Source organism: Blennius ocellaris, assembly GCF_963422515.1.
Source record: "Blennius ocellaris genome assembly, chromosome: 7".
Taxonomy (NCBI): Eukaryota; Metazoa; Chordata; class Actinopteri; order Blenniiformes; family Blenniidae; genus Blennius; species Blennius ocellaris.
The window spans coordinates 18,180,148-18,200,567 of record NC_137656.1 but is presented as its reverse complement, the minus strand read 5'-3'; the positions used below and the strand labels follow the sequence as shown (position 1 = coordinate 18,200,567).

Sequence of the window (20,420 nt, the reverse complement as noted above, 5' to 3'; positions counted from 1 at the left end):
AGCAATCGTCGTGCCACTTGATGCAGAAACTAAAAAAACTTTCGATAAAGTTAAGTGGGATTTTCTTTGGCTTTGAGGAATCCTTTATCCAGTGGATATCGATAAGTCACCCAGGGCTACGGTTACTCCCAACAGGATCACATCAAAACGTTTCACATTCCAGAAGGCAACCAGATGGACGCTCACTCTCATCCTTGTTATTCATTGAATCACTGGCAGCAGCTATGAAATAAAATGTAACAAACTAAATCAAGGGCATATGCTCCTTTGTATCACTGGTTCAAAGCTTTTTCATGAGGGACGCAAATGGTGACCGTAAACCATGGAGATTCCCCACCTGTACGATTACTAGAAAAAGTTAAAGGAACCTCAGACCACACTATATATGAAATACAGTTTTTGATGTTATATCCTGTAATTCTGACTTAATTTTTTTCTCAGATGAAATCTTTGGGTTTACGCAGCATCTCTTGGGTTTTTAATGTACTGGTGTTGCTTTGACTTGCAGTTTCAAACTTTCATTCGCCAGGTTTTCACTGCAAAAGATGCATTCAGGTCTAATTGTTTGCATGAAGCCATATTCTTTGTAACTTTCTGGTATGCTTTTTCTTTTGACTGATTCATCTTTCTTTTGAGCCATATTTTTCTTACTTTGCGAGATTACATTTGTGTATATTGCATTTACTTTTGCCTATTTTCAAGACATAAAAATACCCCTTAAAATGAAGACGGCTTCGCAACCCCCTACATACTATTACTTCACTAAATATATATAAATAGTTTTTAATAAATGGACGAATCCCAGAGGAATCAAACTGGAACAGCAACAAATTGAAACTTTCTGACATACCATTCATTACCAAGACTCCAAAACATCAGAGTTGCTTCAACTAGGAACAGAATCACACATTTAGTTAACATCTTCCAGGATAACACATTGATGACATGCAAAAAAAGTAAATTAGACACTCGAAATACAAAATGGAAACGTCCGGAAAAATGTACATTGAAACACATTAAAACTGGTAGATGTAGATGCTTCAGGAAAAGTGAAAGAAGCAGGAAACAAAGTTTAAGCAAAAAGTAATTTGATCGTAAGTCGTAAAAGTATTTCTGTGGTATTAAAACTTTCCTATGGAAGTTCTCAATGTTACACAATCACGACTGTCCACACACAAACAGTAATTTGAAGCAGGAGGTGCCAAGCACTTCATACTGACTGATATTTTGAATCTGGCTGCCGTCCGTCGGCTGATGTTCCAGGACCTGTTTGACTCCGGAGCTTAAAAAAAAGCTAACTTTGGTGAACCCTGATCCCAACCTGCTCTCAACACCAGACAAACGGTCACGCTGGTGCCGGGTCACTTTACGTCCCACACTTTTGATTTGCTATTGATTTCCGATCGTACTTGATTTCTTCTCAACCAATATCAAAAACGCTGAAGGAAAATTGTTTCTACAATACTTAATTTTTTCTCTAGAAATCTTCCTCGTGGTGCCATCTGACATTTAAAAAAATGACCCCCCCCCCCTCCCCCCAAAGAGCAAATCTTATGGTCTGACCTTCCCAAAATGTTCCAATTGACTAAAAAAATGTGGTCTGTAAAGGTTTATGAAAATATATCAATGTTTAGAGGCAGCTCAAAGGCCCTAACGTTCTCTTAACCTCAATAAAGCAATTTCATTAGCAACCAATCAGAAAATGGATAAATCACTTTCGGTATCCGTCAGAATGTGTCGTTGGCCCTGCAATCATTGACCCAGACGTACCGGAGGAGACCAAGTCTCTTCTGGTTGAAGCTATGAAAGAAAATGTTGGCGAGAAAGAGCCTCGAAACAAAGCTGTAGGTGGCGCGAGCACAGTGAATACGAAGACCCTTCCTGACTTCACGAAGGAACACTTTCATGTTTTTTCATGCCCTCAGTATTCTAATAGTTTCTGGAGAATCGACCTGGAATAGTCAAGACTTTAAATTGCCAAGTGACGTGGATATCAGTGATCAATGACCATGCAGAAGGGGGCTGTTGCTCTGGTGCACGATTTCAGTGGCAGGCTGATGCATGATGAGGAGCAGCTGCCATTCCTTTTGTGAGTTGTTGCAAAATGTTTCCCAAAGCTCTCAAGCACGATTAATACTGATAAAATATTTTTTTTTTTACATCTAAAGCACGGTAGAGACTATTTCTGTAAGAAATACATGTGCAATTGGCTGCATTTATCTTTAGTTAATGGCTTCACAGTACAGGGAGCTGAACACACACTCCCCACTTTACTTTAAAATTGTTGAATTTTCTTTTCAATTTTACAACCTTTCCAACTTTACAATTATGCCCTTTCAAATATTTTACAATTTTGAGTGTAATGTGACAATATCGTTTTCAAAGCACTGTAATTTCTGTGTATGATTGACCAAATTATTCAACAAATCAATTCATTAACACCAAAGCCAAATAGACAGTTATGTGTGATGAGCATAACATAACAAACCCCATAATTTCACTCGAATCCAAAGAGCAGATATGCATTTATTTGATATAATGCAGCACTAATACAAACATTTTCCCTTAAACAGCAATGAGAAAAATCATACCGACTGTCACCAACAAGATGCTAAAATTGATTCACATTTTTGTTTCACACACATTTTGTTCATCGTGAAACTGTGGCATCACTACACTTTATTTTTCACGTTGGGAAAACACAATTGGTCAAAGTGGTACATGTTTTTTTTATTCTCTAAAGCAACCATTTTTCAGTCTTGGCTTCCACTGATTTGACCAAGTCCTTCCCCATAATCCGGAAGTCCTGGAGTATCGCTTCAACATTGGGGAAGGTTTTGACTTCCTCCCCGGACACCTCCACACTCCGAGCAGACACCTGAGAGGTCTGATAAGAACAAAGCATGACATTTCAGAGAAAAGCATCCAGTGCTGACATGCAGATGTGATGTGAACGTGGTGAGGGGGGAAGAGAGTCATGGAACAAAGGTTATGCGAAAAGGAACACTGGCAAAAATCCAAAAAGCTTTTCCGTGGAAGTTATCAACGTTTACCCAACGCTTACCTTAAAAGGTGCTTTCACAAAAGCCTTTGGCTTCCATAAAACTGCGATCACTGTTCCTCCGAGGGGATCACAGAAGAAGAGGGCCAAGTCTCCAAATGCCTCCTGGAAATAAAGTATGTCAAGTATGGCAATAGTCGATTTGGAGCAAGAGCAAGTTTCATAATGTGGTATCAGTGAGGCTTGTGACTTTCCAAGGAGACGATGTTTAAAGAAATAAAGTTGTAAACTACATTTCACAGTAGCCGTTTAATCATTCATCCATCTTCTCTCCTTATCTGCATCATAGTGAAGGCTAAACTGCATCTATGGAACAAGTGATGAGTTATGGTAGCATTACTAACAAAGTGAAAATTTGCTGACACAGTGAACATTACAGGGAAAGAGGAGAAAGAAATAGAAAGAAATCCTGTAATTTTAATAAGTTTGTTTCGAGAACAAGTTCTGATCCTGGATAAAATGCCTCTTTAACTATTTGAGTCATGCCAGGAGAAGGCACGGAGAATGAAAAGAACATGGATCATACAAATCTGAAGATATACACGTCGTAAAACTGCAAAGTATCCTGCGAGACATCTGCGTTATTGAGGCTCGAGCTTAGATGATGTCAATGCCTTCCAAGAAATCTACGTACAGCTCAGTGTGACCAACTCTTTCCTCTGTAATTCGCTTTTACTGTCGGGGAAAGAAGAAGTCACCCAGTTAAATATATTCTTCAGCCCCAATGAAGCAAGCTGTGGCTTTCCTGAGAAAATCCTCCTTCGTTGCTTTTTTTCATATCCTTCGTAACTTCAGCTGAACCTCTGAAGCATTTTCTTTTGATTCTCGGCACTCAGCCACGTTTACCCATTCACACACCAACAATGAAGTCTGCCATGCAAGGCGCTCAAAGTCCTTTGAGAGCAACTCCATGTGTCCACATGAGACAATTTGACATGTGGACAAGGACAAGATGGGCGATCGAGCACACTCTACCACGGCTGTCCAGAAATGTGTCGTCATCAAATCTTCATTTTGACATCAAAAATGTTACCGACAGGCTCATTTCATCCTTGGAGCTCAATTCAACTCTGTTCTTTTGCTAGAACTTACACATGTAAAATTTGTGCGGCTTGATCCACATTATTTATTTTGATTTAATTTACATTTGTTAATCTGTATAGCTCGATTAGCAAATGTCTGTTCTTTTACTTTCTTTCTCAGGGATAGTTAGTTTGGGGGGGGGACTTAAAACAACCGTGAAGTTGTTGTTACTATATTTTTCTTGCATCTATTTCCAAGTTGAGTGGCAATCATGGATACCTTCTGTTTGTTGTAAATAGAAATACTGTCTTTGTTTCAATTCCTGGATGGTTCACATCGCCTTGTCTTCTACGCTATGCCCCCCACCCTTTGACCAGGGGTGTCAATAATACGACCAGAGAGGAAGAATGGCTCATAAGAGACTCAAATATGACCCACCACATTTTTTAAAAATCCAACAAAATAGTTATTTTTTAAATACATTTCTGAAGAGTCGCAGACAACGCAACACTGAAACCATGAAATCTTTGTAAGCAAACTAGCATGAGTCTCAAAGCAATGATGTCAGGCCGAGTTTGCAAAAAACATGTCATACAACAGTAATTTTGATGTGCAACACCAAAGAACAAGTTTAAATTTAAAGCTTGCTATGACACTATGTGATGGTCTGGCCTACTTGAGGGAAAATGGGGCAGTATGTGATACCTGGAGGAAAACGTTTTTGTCACCGTTGTCCTAGACAGAAGGCCGAATACTCACTCTCAGCTCTGCCAGGTAGATGGACACAGGGTTGTAGTCGATGACTGGCAGCACTCCTCCAGACAGGCCCACGCCGGCAGCCACGGTACCCCTGCTGAAGGTCACGGTGGGAGGGTCGACCGCCTGGTTGAGCAGGGGCACCTGCTTTGGGTTCAGGTGAATCACAACATCATAGGCCTCCAGAGGAGGGCGCATGACCACCTGCACACACACACACACACACACACACACACACACACACACACACACACACACACACACACACACACACACACACACACACACACACACACACACACACACACACACACACACACACACACACACACACACACACACACACACACACACACACACACACACACACACACACACACAGACGAGCGCATTACAAAACCGCCCCATAAATGAAATGGCAAATTTAAAACAAAGACACACAGACATGGTTGGTCATATAAACAGTGAGTGGAAGCAAGAGGTTTCAGCACTCGGTACGAACCCGGACGTCTTGTGTCTGGCTGCCGTCCATCAGCTGATGCTCCAGGACCTTCAGACTCTCTGCAGCCACCAGCATCACACGCTGCAACATCTGAATCACACAAGACGGCAAAGAAATGGTTAAATAAACAATGTACAGGACTCTTGACAAGGTTCAATCTTGTGCCACCTGAATATTTACTTCAACAAAAGGCACTGGTGGAAGGGCTTGGTTTATGAATTCTAAAGGCCATTTTACAAGGTAAGTTAAATGATGGGACAAAATCATCCCCAAAATAAAAATAAAAAAATCTTGGGTTTGGTGTAGTTTTTGTAATATTGCTTCAAACAACTACTGTGCAAGTACAGTGAGACTATTAAACATGTGAAGGTGTGTAATATCTAACAATGGATTGAGACCTTTAAACAATTTAATGTAATTACTTTAGATGTGTTACTATACGTTAATACGAGATCATACCAATCCATGTCCTATCTTATAGATCTATTGTGAAAAAGGGTGATTGAGCAACATTTGTACAACAAGCTATGGAACCAAATCCTTTGCTGCTGCTCCCTAGTGGTCAGTGAGAGGAATTGAGCTTACTGTACTGTGAACCAGGACCATTTGCTTAACCTTCAATTTTAAAACTTACTCAAAATTGTAAGTACAGATTGAGGGAGGACAGATTATCTTCGCTCATCCACTGGTCCACGTCATCATCCATGTCATTGTTCACGGCCTTCTTTTTCTCTCATTATGATCTCATAATTAAAAACTGGCCCATCAGTTGGGCTAATATGTTTATCTGACAAGCCTGCAATCTATGAAAACGTTTTAAAAAAAACCTGAAGAGAGGATAGGCATCTTAATGCTGGTGACCGTATGAGTAAAAACATGTGGAAGGCTACAGAAACGCTGTGCTCTGCCAACATTAACCTGAAGAGAATAAACTTGGCTGAAAAAAATGTCAGATCTTCCAACGGATTTGCTAAATGCTGCAACCCCTCCACCGACACAGCCTGCTGCCACCATAACCCTAAACCTATCAAACTCTTGAATCAGCTTCTGGGCTGTCTGAAGCCATCTGGAGACTGGAACAAAAAAAAAAAAAAAGAAAAAGAAAAATCACATAAGGGAAAACCATCTGTGTCGGCATTAGTCTATTTTAATTGTCCACTGTATTGTTACATGATGTATTTTACTATTTTGTATACATTTTAGGAAGTTGATTTTTAATGGTTATTGTTGATGTTAATAATAATGTTTCTGATTTCACTGGAGTTTATATTTATAACGTGTATTATGTGTTCCTGCTTGTTGTGTTTTCTGAATGTGTTCCATAAGATTTTTTTAATTATCTGTAAGACTTTTTATGAAAGCAGGTGTTATATTTCAACGGTTACTGCTAATGTTGTACATTTTTACTGTATATTTGTCGATATGTATTATTATGTTGTGTGCCTGCCCGGGGACTGCAGATGGAAACTAGCTACGGTTCAAATCTGGTACGAAGATTCTTTTCTTCAAGATTAACATTTTTGTACATGGTCCCTGAAAAGTAAAAGAAACAAATAAATATGAAGCTCAAAGTGGAGACTTTTTTTGTTTGCATTCTTACGTGTGATAAAATCCGAAGACAAAATACAAGTTGCTAATACAGCATATTTCAGTGCAGTATGGTTTCATGATCTACCTGTACTTCTTTGCATTAAATTCAATCGAAGTGAAACATTGATTTATTAAAATAAATTTTTTTACTGGTCCAACTCACTTAATATTTAGTGGGGCTGATTGTTTGAAGTAAGATGAGTCCGACAACCCTGCGCCGATCCAAAGCACTCGAGCCAGCTGCACATGACCAAGTCAGGGTTTAATGGACGTTTCTTCAGGTTAAAGGCAGTTTGTTTTTCTCCACCGTCACGTTTGCTTGATCCCACGGGATTCTTTTCTCTACATTGTAGTTAACCGTTTGCTGCCAATCGGTGATGAAGTTGTAATTGGCAACATGCAAGGAAAACTGGTTTATATTGAATGGAACGAGACACAGAAAGTCCTCCAGTGGCGACTTGAGGCCACGATCACATCGTCGACAGGACGTCACAGAGTTCCTGCTCTCCACTGACATTATAAAGGGCGATGCTGGATCAGGCACGCCAGCAAAGTTGGACTTGTGAAGGGATTGTGGCAAGTGAGCACAGGAAACTTATCTGGGTCAGCTACGCACCATGAGGAGCACGTTTGTGTATCTTTTTTACACACTACTCTGTGCAAAAGGACTCTTCTGCAGCTATGGCCAGATCCAGACGGAGGGATACCAACGGAGATATTTAACGTTTTTCACTACGATGGACGACGGCAATGAAAAGCAACTGGTAAGCTCCTTCTAAAGGACACAATCATCAAGGATGCTTGCGGGACGTTTTGTTATGTTATCGAAAATGCTCTTTTAAAGTTAAGCAGTTTTACTCTCGGTGGTTCAACAATTATGAAAGTGATACACTTTGCTTTTTCAGATCAATGATTTGCACGAGGTGTTGGAAAAACTTCAGAACAATCACCTTCCATCTCACAGAAAAAAACATGGCTTTCTGCCTGTGGTATGTAATGCCACATCCATCTGGATGTTTTAAAAAATGCAATCAATCTGTGTAAAATCTGTTTTCCATCATCCATCTATCCATCCATCCATTTCTTTCTTTAATATGGCTCTGTATGTTTGCAGTGTGATCCAGGAGACCAGTGTGCTCTGAGAAAAGGCTCAAGGATTGGAAAACTATGCGACTGTTTGTTGCCAAGAACGTGCAACTCTTTTCTGCACCGGTGTTTATGACAACGAGTCAGTCAAACACAGTAAAAGTACTTCAAATGTTGTAATCTGCTACATGGAATGGTTTGTAAATATTTAATTTTTGTTCCTTGTTTGTGACCAAATGTAACATTTAATCATCAACGATGTGCTTCTGTAATAAACTGCTGCTGATGTGTTATTTTCTCCTTGTACTGACCTGCACACTTGGGGTCCGTCTGGTCCACAGAGACAGTTTGTGGTCTTTAGGCGTAGCTATAAACATGACGGGCAGAGACTCCCTGGAGGCCATGAAGCTATTCTTGATCTCGGTGTAGTCGGCAGCTGCACGTGACAAGAGGTGAACAACAATTACACTTGGCCTTGAAACAGCCAAGAACACGGGCAGGAAGTTAAAGTATGTCGGGTGTGCATAAAAAAAAAGGAGGTCAGGGGGGGATTTGTTTTGGTCATGCGGAGGGAAAAAACATTTGTGTGTATGTGTGTACTTGCCTGTGAGCTGGTTGTTGAGGTTGACTATCAGCGGGTTGTTCCTCCAGTCAAAGGACGAGAGCAGATGAAGGAAGCGGAGGAAGCCCACCTGAGGAGAACTGAGGACGACAAGAGTGACTCATTCACATGACCTACTGAACAAACGGAGGGTGGGAAGCGACTGATGAGGTCGACAAAACAAAACTCGGTGCTGGAAGTTACCCGGGAACAGTAAACGGTGCAGGCTGCAGGAAAAGAGACGCCACCAGCAGGTCTGCTGCGTCCTCTGTAACGTCGTCACTGAAGAGCTGAGCTGCAAGCCAACGCTTGGCCAGACGGCACACTGCTCCGAAACACTGGTGCTGCTGCTGGAGCCTGAACACATGATGAATAAAATGGAGAAATGGGAGCAAATCTGGATGATGAGACACAGATTGTGCTTAATAAGGAAGAAAAACAAATGTGAACAGAATATTTTTTTTACAGCGTATAAGAACTCAAATGTAATATATAAAAAAAGAAATCTGGTAGGAACTCTGTAGCTTGGGTGCTGCTGTGCCGGCGTTAAAACTTTACCCGTGTAATGTGCTCGTGAGTAAAGGCTTGTGGATGGTGGCCATCTCCAGAGCCTGCGCCTCCTCATTGTCTCGAACCACCAGCAGGCCCTCAGGATTCACGCTCTCCCTCAGCACCTGAGGCTCACGGTGATACGCCACATGGATTCTGAATACCAGGCCATCCTAGACACAGAAGAAGACTTATAATGTCGCCAAAGTTCAACATCAACTTAAAAACCTTGTAGCTCCGACACTGAAGAAACACGTCAGATCGTCTGTGTAAAAAGCAGAATGATTCTGTGTTTTAGATAAATGAAGCAGTCGGTATTGACACTCCTATGCTGCTGATGGATCCCGATGTCGTCACCACCCTTCTCCCATCTCTGAGCATTTAAACCTTCTTTCTGACGGCAGAGCAGAAAATGTCTCACCTGCAGTCACCGGACCCACAAAGCTGTCCGCCGCTTCTTACTGCACATTCAAATATTCTCACAACTACAAGTATCATAAACAGTGTTTCAATCCATTACTTGTGTCTCTTGGCGCAACCTAAACAGAACCAGACTGTATGTTTTAATGTTCAAATGCTTTATTATAAAAGACACCAAGTTCTTTTCGGCTGGCAATTAGTACGTCCGCCCAAATAATACTGGAAGAGCATCATGTTACGGTTTTTAAATCCCATAAGGAGACCTGTTACCCGTTGGAGTTGAAAACTGCACACTGTAACTAGAATGAAAGGTTTGGACATAACCATGGCCAATAATTACATTCTTATATCAAGGTCAAACCTCTGTGTCACATATGCACATCTATAAAGCCGTACCTTCCAGACATCCAGGTGTGTGGGACAGGGCCTGGATGCGTAGTTGTGGTGCTTCTTGAGCAACTCTCCAAGACGAATGTGGAAGGCAGCTCGAATATGGCGGATTGCGAGGCGGTCATGTGGCCACTTTCCACTTCCCTCCACTTGACAGATCACTGTAAGAGCGGCATGAAAAGTTTGTATAGCCAATTGTCTGGGGGTCAGGCGACTGCAAATACACACTCAAGTCATTCATTATTTCTTTTCTGCTGCAGACACTGAAAAAAACAACTAATAGTAAAACATAAAAAACATGTGAATAAAAAAGAGAAAAAAAAGAAAACCTATGTTTTTGAGATTAAAACCTGCATCTGTATACATCTCAATTTAAGGAAAGAAACCTCATATTTTCAGAGAGGAGAAAGACATAGAAATAATTTCTGCAGGTTGAAGCACTAACCTGTGATCGGGGTAATATAAGGAGGACATGGTTTGCCTTCCTTTGGCAACAGTGATCTGGAGAACTTTTCCCTGTCAAAGAAGGAATAATCCAGCTTCAGAGGCACCGGTGGGAAGACCTGCAAGGCACAAGTGAAACATTAGACCTGCAACAAAACTAGAATCACACCTAAATGTTAAAGCAGCAACCATTTGACTGGAGGACGATGCTGACGATATAACAGAACTATTAGATGTCTGCAGCGATGAGATCAGTTCTAACAAAGAATTACCTGAGTGTATCTGAGAGCAGGGTGGGCTCCTTGCACTGCTGTGATGGAGAGAGGGAGGTCTTCCAGTGCCCACAGTTTCCTGCTCAGGTCATCATAAGCCTGAACCACCACCAAACCTTCCTCCTCTCCAGTACTGGGCACCTGAGGAGCACAACATGTCCAAAATAATGCCGTTTCATCGCTGAATGCATTCCTCGGGGCTTACAGCAACACCGACACCCTCTCCTGGTTGTCTACGCAACTTTTTTTTTTCCCTGTAAGCAAAAGTTGGATGGAAAACACTAATCCTTTATAAAGCTCATACAAAACCATGCAGTCAGGATTTGGAACTCGTTTAAAGAAAAATATATAGCCAACAGCTGGTCAGGGGGAATCATGTAAGATTTCATTGTATCTAAAAATCACTCACTTTCTAGTAAATGTGGTGTTTGTCATTTATTTGAAAAATTTAGTTTTTTTCCCCCAAATAAAATAATATGTATTGGACAATAAACATAGAAATCATATTTAAAGCTCCAAAGCTTCTACATCTAAAGTTTAATTTCATCAGCATGTTTTTTATGGTTGACAGTTTTGTCACTCATGAACCAACACCAGTGGGCAGACATGTTGCCTGTTTATCATTGACATGTTAATGAATTTGATGCCCACCTTTTTGTAAATGTATAATATAAAGAATAAATAGAATTCTCGTTTACCTCACTTCCTGTTTTGATGACGTCATCCAGCACCGCCCCGACGTATCTGACGCAAGACTCGGGGACGTCTGCGTGACTGCAGGGGGATTAAAAACAAACGAGGCTTTCATTAAAAAAATAATAGTAACAATACATGCATGAACGTCTGTGACACTTTGTATTGGAGGAAGTACGATGCGTGACCCGGCAAGCGCTTCTCGCTACGGCCTCGTGCTCTCCGGTCGGAGCGAACGTGTCGCTCGGCACGCGCCGCGCGCGGCAGCATGAAGCGCTCCGGGAGGAGACGCAGCTCCGTGTGGGACTGCTTCGAGCAGGTGGGGAACGTGGTACGCTGCACGAAATGCGACGCCACGCTGAAGTACTGCGGCGGAGCCACCAGCTCCATGATGACACACATGAGCAGGCACAGTCAGTCCGCGGCGCCGCTGGACGACGACGAGAAGCCGCTGATCTGCACCGTGCAGTGCTGCGACGACGAGGGCGCGTCGAATTCGGACGTCATGCAGGTCGCCATCATGTCGCCCGCGCCTCCGGAGAGGGACTACGGGGAGAGGAAGCGGCCGAAGCGCAGCTCCGTCTGGGACATCTTCGTCAAGGTGGACGACGAGGTGCACTGCACGATGTGCGACACCAAGCTCAAGTACAGGAGCAGCACCACCAGCATGATGTACCACATCAAAAACAAACACCAGGACACCGTGCCCAATGAAGGCGTGTCGCTGGCCACGCACGCCGAGGTGACCGAGCTCATCTCCAGAATGATCGAGAAAGATATGCTCCCCATCAGCATAGTCAATGGAGATGGCTTTCGGGAGCTGCTTGCGTACACCATGCACAGCTACAAAATGCCATCAGCTGGGGAGATCACACGCATTATTGAGGGACACTTCCACGAGAAGGTGGAGGAGCTCATGGTGCAGCTGGGGAGAGCAGAGAAAGTGGCTGTCACAGCCGACATCTGGACAGCCCTCCCATGTCAGAGGTACATCACAGTGTCTTGTTCGTTTATTACGGAGGAGTGGCACGGGAGGTCCGCCGTCCTGCACACGCACAGGCTTTCGTCCGACAGCCTCATGTCTCCGGACAGGCTCACGGAGAGGCTCCTCAGAACCGTGCAGACCTGGGGCATCGAGGGAAAAGTGATGGCGTGTGTTCACAACAGCACGTCGGACACGTTGACGTGCGGCCGTCTCACCTGGGAGTACGCCACATGCTTTGCCACAACGCTGCAGCTCGCAGTAAATGACGGGCTGAGCGAGGATCTCGTCCGGATCGTCATGACGGCGGGGAAGCTGGTCAGGCACTTCAATCACAACCTGCTGGCAAGCGAGGCCTTGGAACAGAAGCAGGTTCAGATGTGTCTGCCGCAACACAAGCTCATCCAGTCCAGCAAGGCCAGATGGGACACGATCTGTGACATGTTCCAACGGCTACTTGAGCAGCGGTGGGCGATCAAAGCGGTGCTGTCTGACCGGATGATTACCACCAGGCAGGAGGCGCAGAGCCTGGAGATTGAGGACGACTACTGGCAAATCATAGAGAATTTCACGCCTGTCTTGGCAACGTTGAAATGGGCAACAACAGTCATATCCGCTGAAACAGAGGTGTCCATCTCAAACATCTACCCAATCACATTCAGCCTCATTCAGACTCACCTTGTGCCAAAAGAAAGTGATGTAGAACAAGTGTCAGAGTTCAAGCTCAAAGTTCAGAAGTCCCTCAGAAAGCACATGGAGGTAGAAAAGGATTTAATTACATTTTTAACTGAACCAGACATGCACTAATTAAGATAAACCCTCATACATCTTAATCTGTGTTTTATCACTTTGCCGTTTGCAGGTCGACTCCAGTGACTTGGCCTCAAAACCGGCTCTGATCGCCTCCATGCTGGATCCTCGACACAAACACCTCAGCTTCCTGACGCCGACGGGGAGGCTGGCTGCAAAAGTCAAGCTGCACGAACTTGTTTCAAAGTTAGATGTGATGAACACTGCCGTTGCCGCAAAGGATGAGCAGCAGGAGACCCTGATCACACCCGACGTCAGTCAAGTGGCTCCGCCCTCCCAGACCAGGAGTGACACGAAGAACACCATGATGCTGCTCCTGGGTGACAACTACAGCTCCTCGTATGCCACCGACTCCGAGGCTCAGGTCGATTACTACCTGCGAGACATTGCTCCCACACTGGACATCAACCCTCTGGACTGGTGGAGGGTCAATGGGCCACGGTTCCCCAAACTGGCCATTCTCGCCAGGCACCATTTGTGTGTACCCGGGGTCTCGCTCCCATCGCTGTTGTCAGAGGCCGGACAAATATTTGCAAATATGCGCACAAGACTCAACCCTGAGCATGTTGATATGATGATCTTTGTCAACAGGAATGCGTGACCTGCGGGTTGTTACATGATCGTGATGTAGACATATGTCCAACACCGATATATATATAAAAAATAAAAAAAAGATACTGAAGAGCCGTGTATTCAAAATGTTAAAGTCACAGCATTAACACAGCAGGAATTTCCCCTCATTGGTATGATCTGCTGGTGTCAGCAGGGCTGCAATAAAACATTTTACCTCATCAAGAACAGCCAATATGTCAAAACTGAAATGGAAAATTAAAAAGTCAATGGGCTGCTCTGTTTTTAACATGGTGGCCAGCCAGGCCATGCAACTCCTGTTGGTTGGAAAGTGTTTTGATCTGTGTGTAACTAACATGTCCTCAACAAGGTGATTTTCTGTTGGCTTTTCTTCCTACGAGCTTGTTCGTACGTGGTGGTTATTGACATATGCTGTGCATTTTAAATGAACCTACATTCAAATCAATGGAAAAACGAGTTTGTTTCTCTAAATACATGAAATTATTTAAATTATTGTGGTTAGAAACCCAACGAAAACTGTGATCACTGTATACCTACCAGTGTTAATGTCATTGTTCCTAGTGTCTGACTGAGATTAAATACATACAGCTGTAGCAGGTGTGTGATGATCTGTCGTGGGACCAGCCGTTTTTGGCACATGTGTTCTCCCTCCCAGAGCACGGCCTCAGTGATCGCACCGTCCTGGAAGCGTCGCAGCTCAGAGCGAGGACCCCACAGCTGACGAAATTCAGCCGCCTGGCCGAAAAAACAGTCATAAAAACATCACCATTTAAGATAAATATATTACACAAGCCAGACACAAGGGTAGAGCTTGAAAATAAAAATGTGAGGAGTCCACCGCATGATACAAAGAGAGCTTTATTCAAATACAACAGAAATAACAGTAAATCAAAGTGCAGAAAAATTAAAAAAATAATTATTCAAAGGTTTTTGGAAAAAACCACAAATGTGTGATTGTAATTCTATCGATATGCATTTTTAATGCATCTTTTCTCTCAAGAGTAATGCAATAATAAAACACTCACTTTGTTCTTGTTCAATTTTGGCTAATCACCATCAAAGTGAGCGAAACCAAATGATGGAATGGTGAAAGTTTAACAGGTGAACCAAGTGATAAAAGTCTGGTGAAGCAAAAAAAAAGAGGAGATGGGTGGAAATTACCTTGTGGCTGTCTGCTGGTGGGCCTCTTTCGAGGACAGAAGCTGCCAACTCTGGCTTTAAGAGCAACCCAAAGGAAAGGGGAGGCTGATGCTTGTACTTTGGGGCGTCGCTCTCCACAGACCACTGCATTGGCACAAACACCAAACACATGTTCAAGAAATTGGGATCAAAATATTTGTATAGGATAATATTTCTTTTCTTTTTCTTTTTTTAATGTTCAACTTCAAATGAAACTCGCTCAATTTTAAACCAAAACTGAAAAAAGAAAAAGAAAAAAAACCTCAACAAAGAGAAAATAGGTCACATGTTCGTCCAGTGGAGTAAGCCAAACAAGAATCCCCATCAGCTCTCAATAAAAGTTGGCCCTACCTCCGGATCAGGAGAGAGAGAGTGGGTGAGGAGGTGAATCTTCTGGCCCAGTCCCCGCTGGAGCAGAGACAGAATGAAAGGGAGTGCAGTTTGAATGTAATTTCCACTGTGGTCCATCAGCTCACTGAGGAGATTCAGCTTCTTGCAGCTGGACTGGAACTTCACCAGGTCACATAACCTGAAAACCAGAAGAGCAAACGCAATGAGGAGAAGCATTTGTGTGTGAAAAAGAAAACACATTTTTTTTTTTTTGTCATTTCGGGATTTTCTAACAATACGAGTTGAACGACACATACTGGAAAACATGGTCACTTGTTCTGATCATGGGTTTGGGGGTCATGAGGAGGCTGTAGAACCCGTCCACAGTGGGGTTGTCCCAAAACTGCATCGACACAGACGCCTCATGCTGTACCTGTGACACAATGGAAGACGATCACCAACTGTCACTTATCAGGAAAAATAACTAGGGAAATACATTGTTTAAACTGTCAACAGTTTTTAATCTACTTTTTTTTTTTTGTTTTAACCCTATTTACCTGTTTGTAGGTACATGCAGTCATGTCGGCACACATGTTAAGATGCCCTGAAGGGTCAATAAACACGACCTGGAAAGCATCATGGAAATCGGCCAAAGATGGCTGTGGTTTCAGAGAAAAAAGGGGAAAAGGAAAAGAAATGGTGAACGATTTGAGTTGAATTGTTACGTTTGAAACGTGAAATCAGAGGTTTTTCCATTTACTATAAATCTCTTACCGCAGCTGAATCAGGATTTTTGGCAAGGCTCACTCCATTGTCTGTCAGGTCTGTAGAAGCTGAGGGTACATTAAGAGAAGGGCAAGTTGCAGGACGTTCAAAATGATGATAAGCATATTATTACACACAAACACGCAGAGGGGAAATGCTCCTACCCAAAAAGTTTAAACTGTTTCGCAGCAGCTGATAGGCAGTCATGGTGTTGCTGATTCTGTGAGTCATGAGCAGATAAGCCAGCAACATTGAAGCCAAAAATCCATTAAAACAACCAGTGCCCTGGAAGACATGAAGAGATCCATCAGTGTCAGAGAAGAATATGTGCATTTCAGGGGTGAAACTTGCATGTTAAGGTTGGAGAGACCATACAGAGTAATGTTTCTAGTACATACGCAGTGTAATGGGAGACAATTATGAGTTGTTATTTTTTTTAATTTCCATCTTGCAATGCAAAAGGAGCCAAGCAAATCTTTCTACCTGGTCGAGCTCTCTTTGACGAAGCCAGACTTTAAGCAAAGCGACCCCTCCAGCAAAAGCTGGGCACTGGGAGCTGACCGCAGTGAGAAACTGGAGATGAGCCCGCGGCAGTAAATCCCCCAGGAGAGAGCTGTTGTAATGCGGAGTGGGAGGCTCGTTGCTTTCTGTTGCATACCAAACAAGAAATAAAAGTCAGTCTTGGTGAGAGTAATATTTGATGTAAACTGTTGCTGCTGAACAACGTGGCTCTGAAAGCCTCAGTTAAATGTCCGTACAAGCTTTTGAGAAGGCATCTGGAAAATTAACCAACAGCTAAAAGATTTTGGTTTATAAATAATACAAACCCATCTGGGATGTTTGCAGTCCAGTGTACCACTCTGTCCGGATGTTATTTCTCTGAGGGTGGAAACGGCTCGGCTTGAAGTACCCAGGAGGCGGACAGGCGTGAACACGAACAGTGAAGCTGGACTCTTTATCTGAAAGTTTGGAAAAGACAGGACATCTTGTAGCACAACCACAACACACATAGTACATTACATTTACTCCGATATGGAAATAATTAAAAACTTAATTACCTGGAGGGCAAAGCAGAAGAAGGGGTCGGAGTCGATTTCCATGGAGACAGGAATAACGCATGGTCCCGATGTCAGAAGAGGAGGAGAGATTCTTCGCCAGACCTGCCAGGTACAGAGCTCTTTTCCTCGGATACCTCTGGTTCATGACATCTTTCGGATGGAGGACATTCTAAAAACAACAGCATTAAAAAGAATACTATAATATCAATTAGAACAAAAAGCATCGCTGTCCTGTAATTCATGTGTTATGATCGAGGCGAGAGTGAGAGAGAGAGCAGGGCGGACGACTTACAGCGGGGATTGTGACGACAAGGTCCACCATGACATTCGGCTTTGTGCAGGTTCCCAACGGGTAGCTCCCAATCACATCCACAGACGCAGGAGGCGCCATGTGGAACTTGCCTTTTGTTGTTTTGGGTAGCAGGAGGAAAGGCACTTTGACAGCACCAGACAGCCAGGACAGGTCGCTGACCTGAACACACAAAGATCTTTGTTACAACTGGGCACCGACGTCGGTAATGACTTAGGAAATGATGGGAGGACTGAGGTTGCAAAGAGACTTAAGCCACATAACGTCAGCAGTAGAACATACCTCCACCTCTGTTGACTCCGGCACAGTCTGAAGTAACTTGGTGACAGTTTGAATGAAGGAATCTATTTGCCGTTTTCGATGCTCACTCAGGGTGACCTCCTTCAGCAGCTCCTCCATCTGTTATTTATAACGGATCATTAGCAAGAAGTCAAGGGGTTTTGTTTTATACGAAGCAACCAGAATGACGTTTTCTCCTCTACTTGTGTGAGTGATCCGTCTTCTCACCTGCATTTTGAGAAGACTGCAGTGAAACAGGCTCTCGGTCTCCTTCAGCTGGTTGAGCTCCTCAGCTGTTGGAGGTCTGTACAGATCATTTCGGGACAGCTTCACTGGGTGATACACCACCTCCCCTCCCTCCTCCTTTTCGCCGGTATCCTCGGATTTGCTCCTTTTGGCTTTCGGAGCCTCATTCCGATACTCGCTGGAGGAGTCTGAAGGGATCATCTGTGAAACAACAGCAGCACTGCTTCAGTACGAGGAGGGCCGTGGCTGTGAAACCTGGACCTATAAACTAAACCGGTCCAATCATTGTTTATTATACAGTTATATCGGACGTTTAATCAGTGGAGTAGCAACGACCAGTGCAATTTAACCTAAAACCGTAAAACAGCTCTGTGATCCAGCAAGTGATAGTCTCTTGAAAAAGAACGTCACCAAGCCGCTAAAAATAATGAGAAACATCTCCGGCTTTACCTCCGTGGGCTCCTCTGAGACAGCCTGCTTGTTCTTCATGTCGAAACTGATTCTGATGTGACGATAAGTGGACTTTTCTGCAAGTTTTCATCAACACTTCTTTGCCTTCATTGCGTCCCCACATGGGCCAAGGGGAAGTTAACCATGCTGCCGAGCAAATTGGTCCTATTGGTTAAAGAACGGCGGAAATGAATGCTGATTGGCTCGTATTGAAGGGGCGGCACTTTGGCTTCAGCAGGGTAGGTTGCAGAAACAGAGTCCAGGGATGGTGAATTGATGTGATGTTGGAGAAAACCCCCAAAAACTGGACTTAAAAACATGTTGATATTTATTTCGCAGTTTTTTCTTCTTTCATAGCAGTGGCTGCAAGGGTTAGTCAAAGAAATGCGCAGTGTCGTCAGATAATTCCACAATCTCTACAACCACAATAGCTCAAATTTGTGGTAATAGCCTACTGTATTTAAAATGTAAATAAAAACAGGATGCACTGATTTGCAGTTTTCATAAAGCGACAGTTTATTAGCATAAAATATCAGGCATTATGAAATACATTTACCCAAAATATTATCTGTTTTTGTTTTAATTTCTTATCAAATATCAAAAAACAAACAAACAAACAAAACACATAATGTTGAAATGCATGGAATTATTTGAAGTCCTTCTGATTCAGTTGCAATTCAGATAATTCTACATTACATCCATCAACAGACACCACTAACTAATTGTTGCTGTTCTTAGATTGAAGTATTGGGGTGATCTGAGGAAGGGGACCAGAGATGACCTCATTAATTGGAACTGGAGGCCTCACTGCATCACTTTGCATTGGTTTCATCTTGGTAAGCTGGAGAGAAGTATTCAATCTGTGAGGGCCAGGATTGTCTGTCTGGTGTTTAAGAAGGGAAACACCTTCAGCCAAGACCATTGTGTCCAGCCTAAGAGGCCCATCCATCTGTCCATCACTATGTGTAGAAGGAAATGAGTTATTTAGAGAGACAGGCCTTTCATTTCTCCAGTGCCTCATTTTTGACTTACCAACATAATTATTATGCTGTTTTAATGAGGTTGCCTCAGTGTGACGCGTGTTACATGTTGTTGATAGTTTGGGGAGTCCACCAAGAACTTGTGAAAATCGTTTTGTGCGGTCGTCATCTACTATTTCATACTGAGGAAAAACACCAAGTTTGGGCAAGGAGGAAGGATCAAGCTTCAGTATGGGATTTCCCTGCTTACACTGATTTAATGATCCCGTCTTTTGCTTAACCACAGAATTAGCCACGTTTTTACTCTCTATTTCAAAAGCCTTTTTTTCTGTTGAGCATGACAGTGGTGGTAAGAACTTCTCTTGAACACTCTTGGGAGGTAAAATAATCTGTTGCTTTTTCTTATCCGGTTGTGTTGGGCGAGAAAAACAAGGCATTCTTCGTAGCTTTTCTCTGACAGGCTGAATGGGATTTTTTTCCTCATCAGCTGGCTTTGTGGAGCTGGTCATTTGTGTCAAAACGTTACACGGTTGTTTGACTGTTGCCTTGGTTTGCTCAGGAACATGGTCCATGTCAGTCTCCTGCTGGAAAATAATATTGATATATAAATATTAATTCTAGCTTTAAAATAGGCAAAGTTCAGAAACGTTTCAGGAGTACCTGCTGTGAGACATGATGGGATTCCTGGTCAGCTTTAACAACAGGAACACATCCCTGAGCCCAACAATCTAAAGGTGCTGGTATAGGCTCAGAATCTTCTGTTCTAGAGATTTCATTCGGTCCTTCTCCTACATCTAGGCACATGAAATGGTGCTCTACTCTCTGTGTGAGGTAACTCTTGGCCCAGGATGCAGAGAAAGGTATAAGCTGAAGGATAAAGACATTTATCAGTATGTTGTGCTTGAAACAAATATCTTGTATCGGAAATTATTGAAGCTGTGGACATGCAGGGGAAAATACCAAAAGAAGAACTTTTTTTTCTTTACCTGTCTTTTGATCCAAACCTGATAACAGCCCTCCATGACCTTGCTCATCAGTTCATCCATAATCTCC

General features: G+C 43.0%; 2 protein-coding genes across 2 annotated transcripts; one reads left to right on the top strand and one right to left on the bottom strand.

The window, feature by feature from the left end:
* Positions 1-2,551: 2,551 nt before the first annotated feature.
* nol6 (nucleolar protein 6 (RNA-associated)) lies at positions 2,552-18,507 on the bottom strand. Its single transcript, XM_080498798.1, has 26 exons — positions 18,388-18,507; positions 17,920-18,138; positions 17,695-17,811; positions 17,395-17,574; positions 17,103-17,271; positions 16,872-17,003; positions 16,528-16,691; positions 16,209-16,329; positions 16,054-16,112; positions 15,837-15,938; positions 15,597-15,712; positions 15,301-15,478; positions 14,932-15,054; positions 14,357-14,505; positions 11,393-11,468; positions 10,695-10,835; positions 10,424-10,541; positions 9,985-10,139; positions 9,178-9,341; positions 8,824-8,976; positions 8,623-8,720; positions 8,330-8,454; positions 5,343-5,432; positions 4,844-5,044; positions 3,065-3,166; positions 2,552-2,887 (listed from the first exon to the last, which is right to left on the bottom strand). The coding sequence occupies exons 1-26, from the start codon at positions 18,424-18,426 to the stop codon at positions 2,738-2,740; spliced, it is 3,441 nt and encodes a 1,146-aa protein (XP_080354924.1). The 5' UTR covers positions 18,427-18,507; the 3' UTR covers positions 2,552-2,737.
* On the top strand, positions 11,656-13,780 carry LOC308132711 (zinc finger BED domain-containing protein 4-like; the record flags this gene model as incomplete). Its single annotated transcript, XM_080499892.1, has 2 exons — positions 11,656-13,128; positions 13,232-13,780. The coding sequence occupies 2 exons, from the start codon at positions 11,656-11,658 to the stop codon at positions 13,778-13,780; spliced, it is 2,022 nt and encodes a 673-aa protein (XP_080356018.1).
* Positions 18,508-20,420: the final 1,913 nt, after the last annotated feature.

Coding starts and splice junctions, on each gene's coding strand:
- nol6 (XM_080498798.1), bottom strand. CDS start 18,426: ATGAAGAACAAGCAGGCTGTCTCAGAGGAGCCCACGGAG. Junction 16,113..16,208: donor AAACAGTTTAAACTTTTTGG/GTAGGAGCATTT, acceptor ATGTACCCTCAG/CTTCTACAGACCTGACAGAC. Junction 15,479..15,596: donor ACAAGTGACCATGTTTTCCA/GTATGTGTCGTT, acceptor TCTGGTTTTCAG/GTTATGTGACCTGGTGAAGT.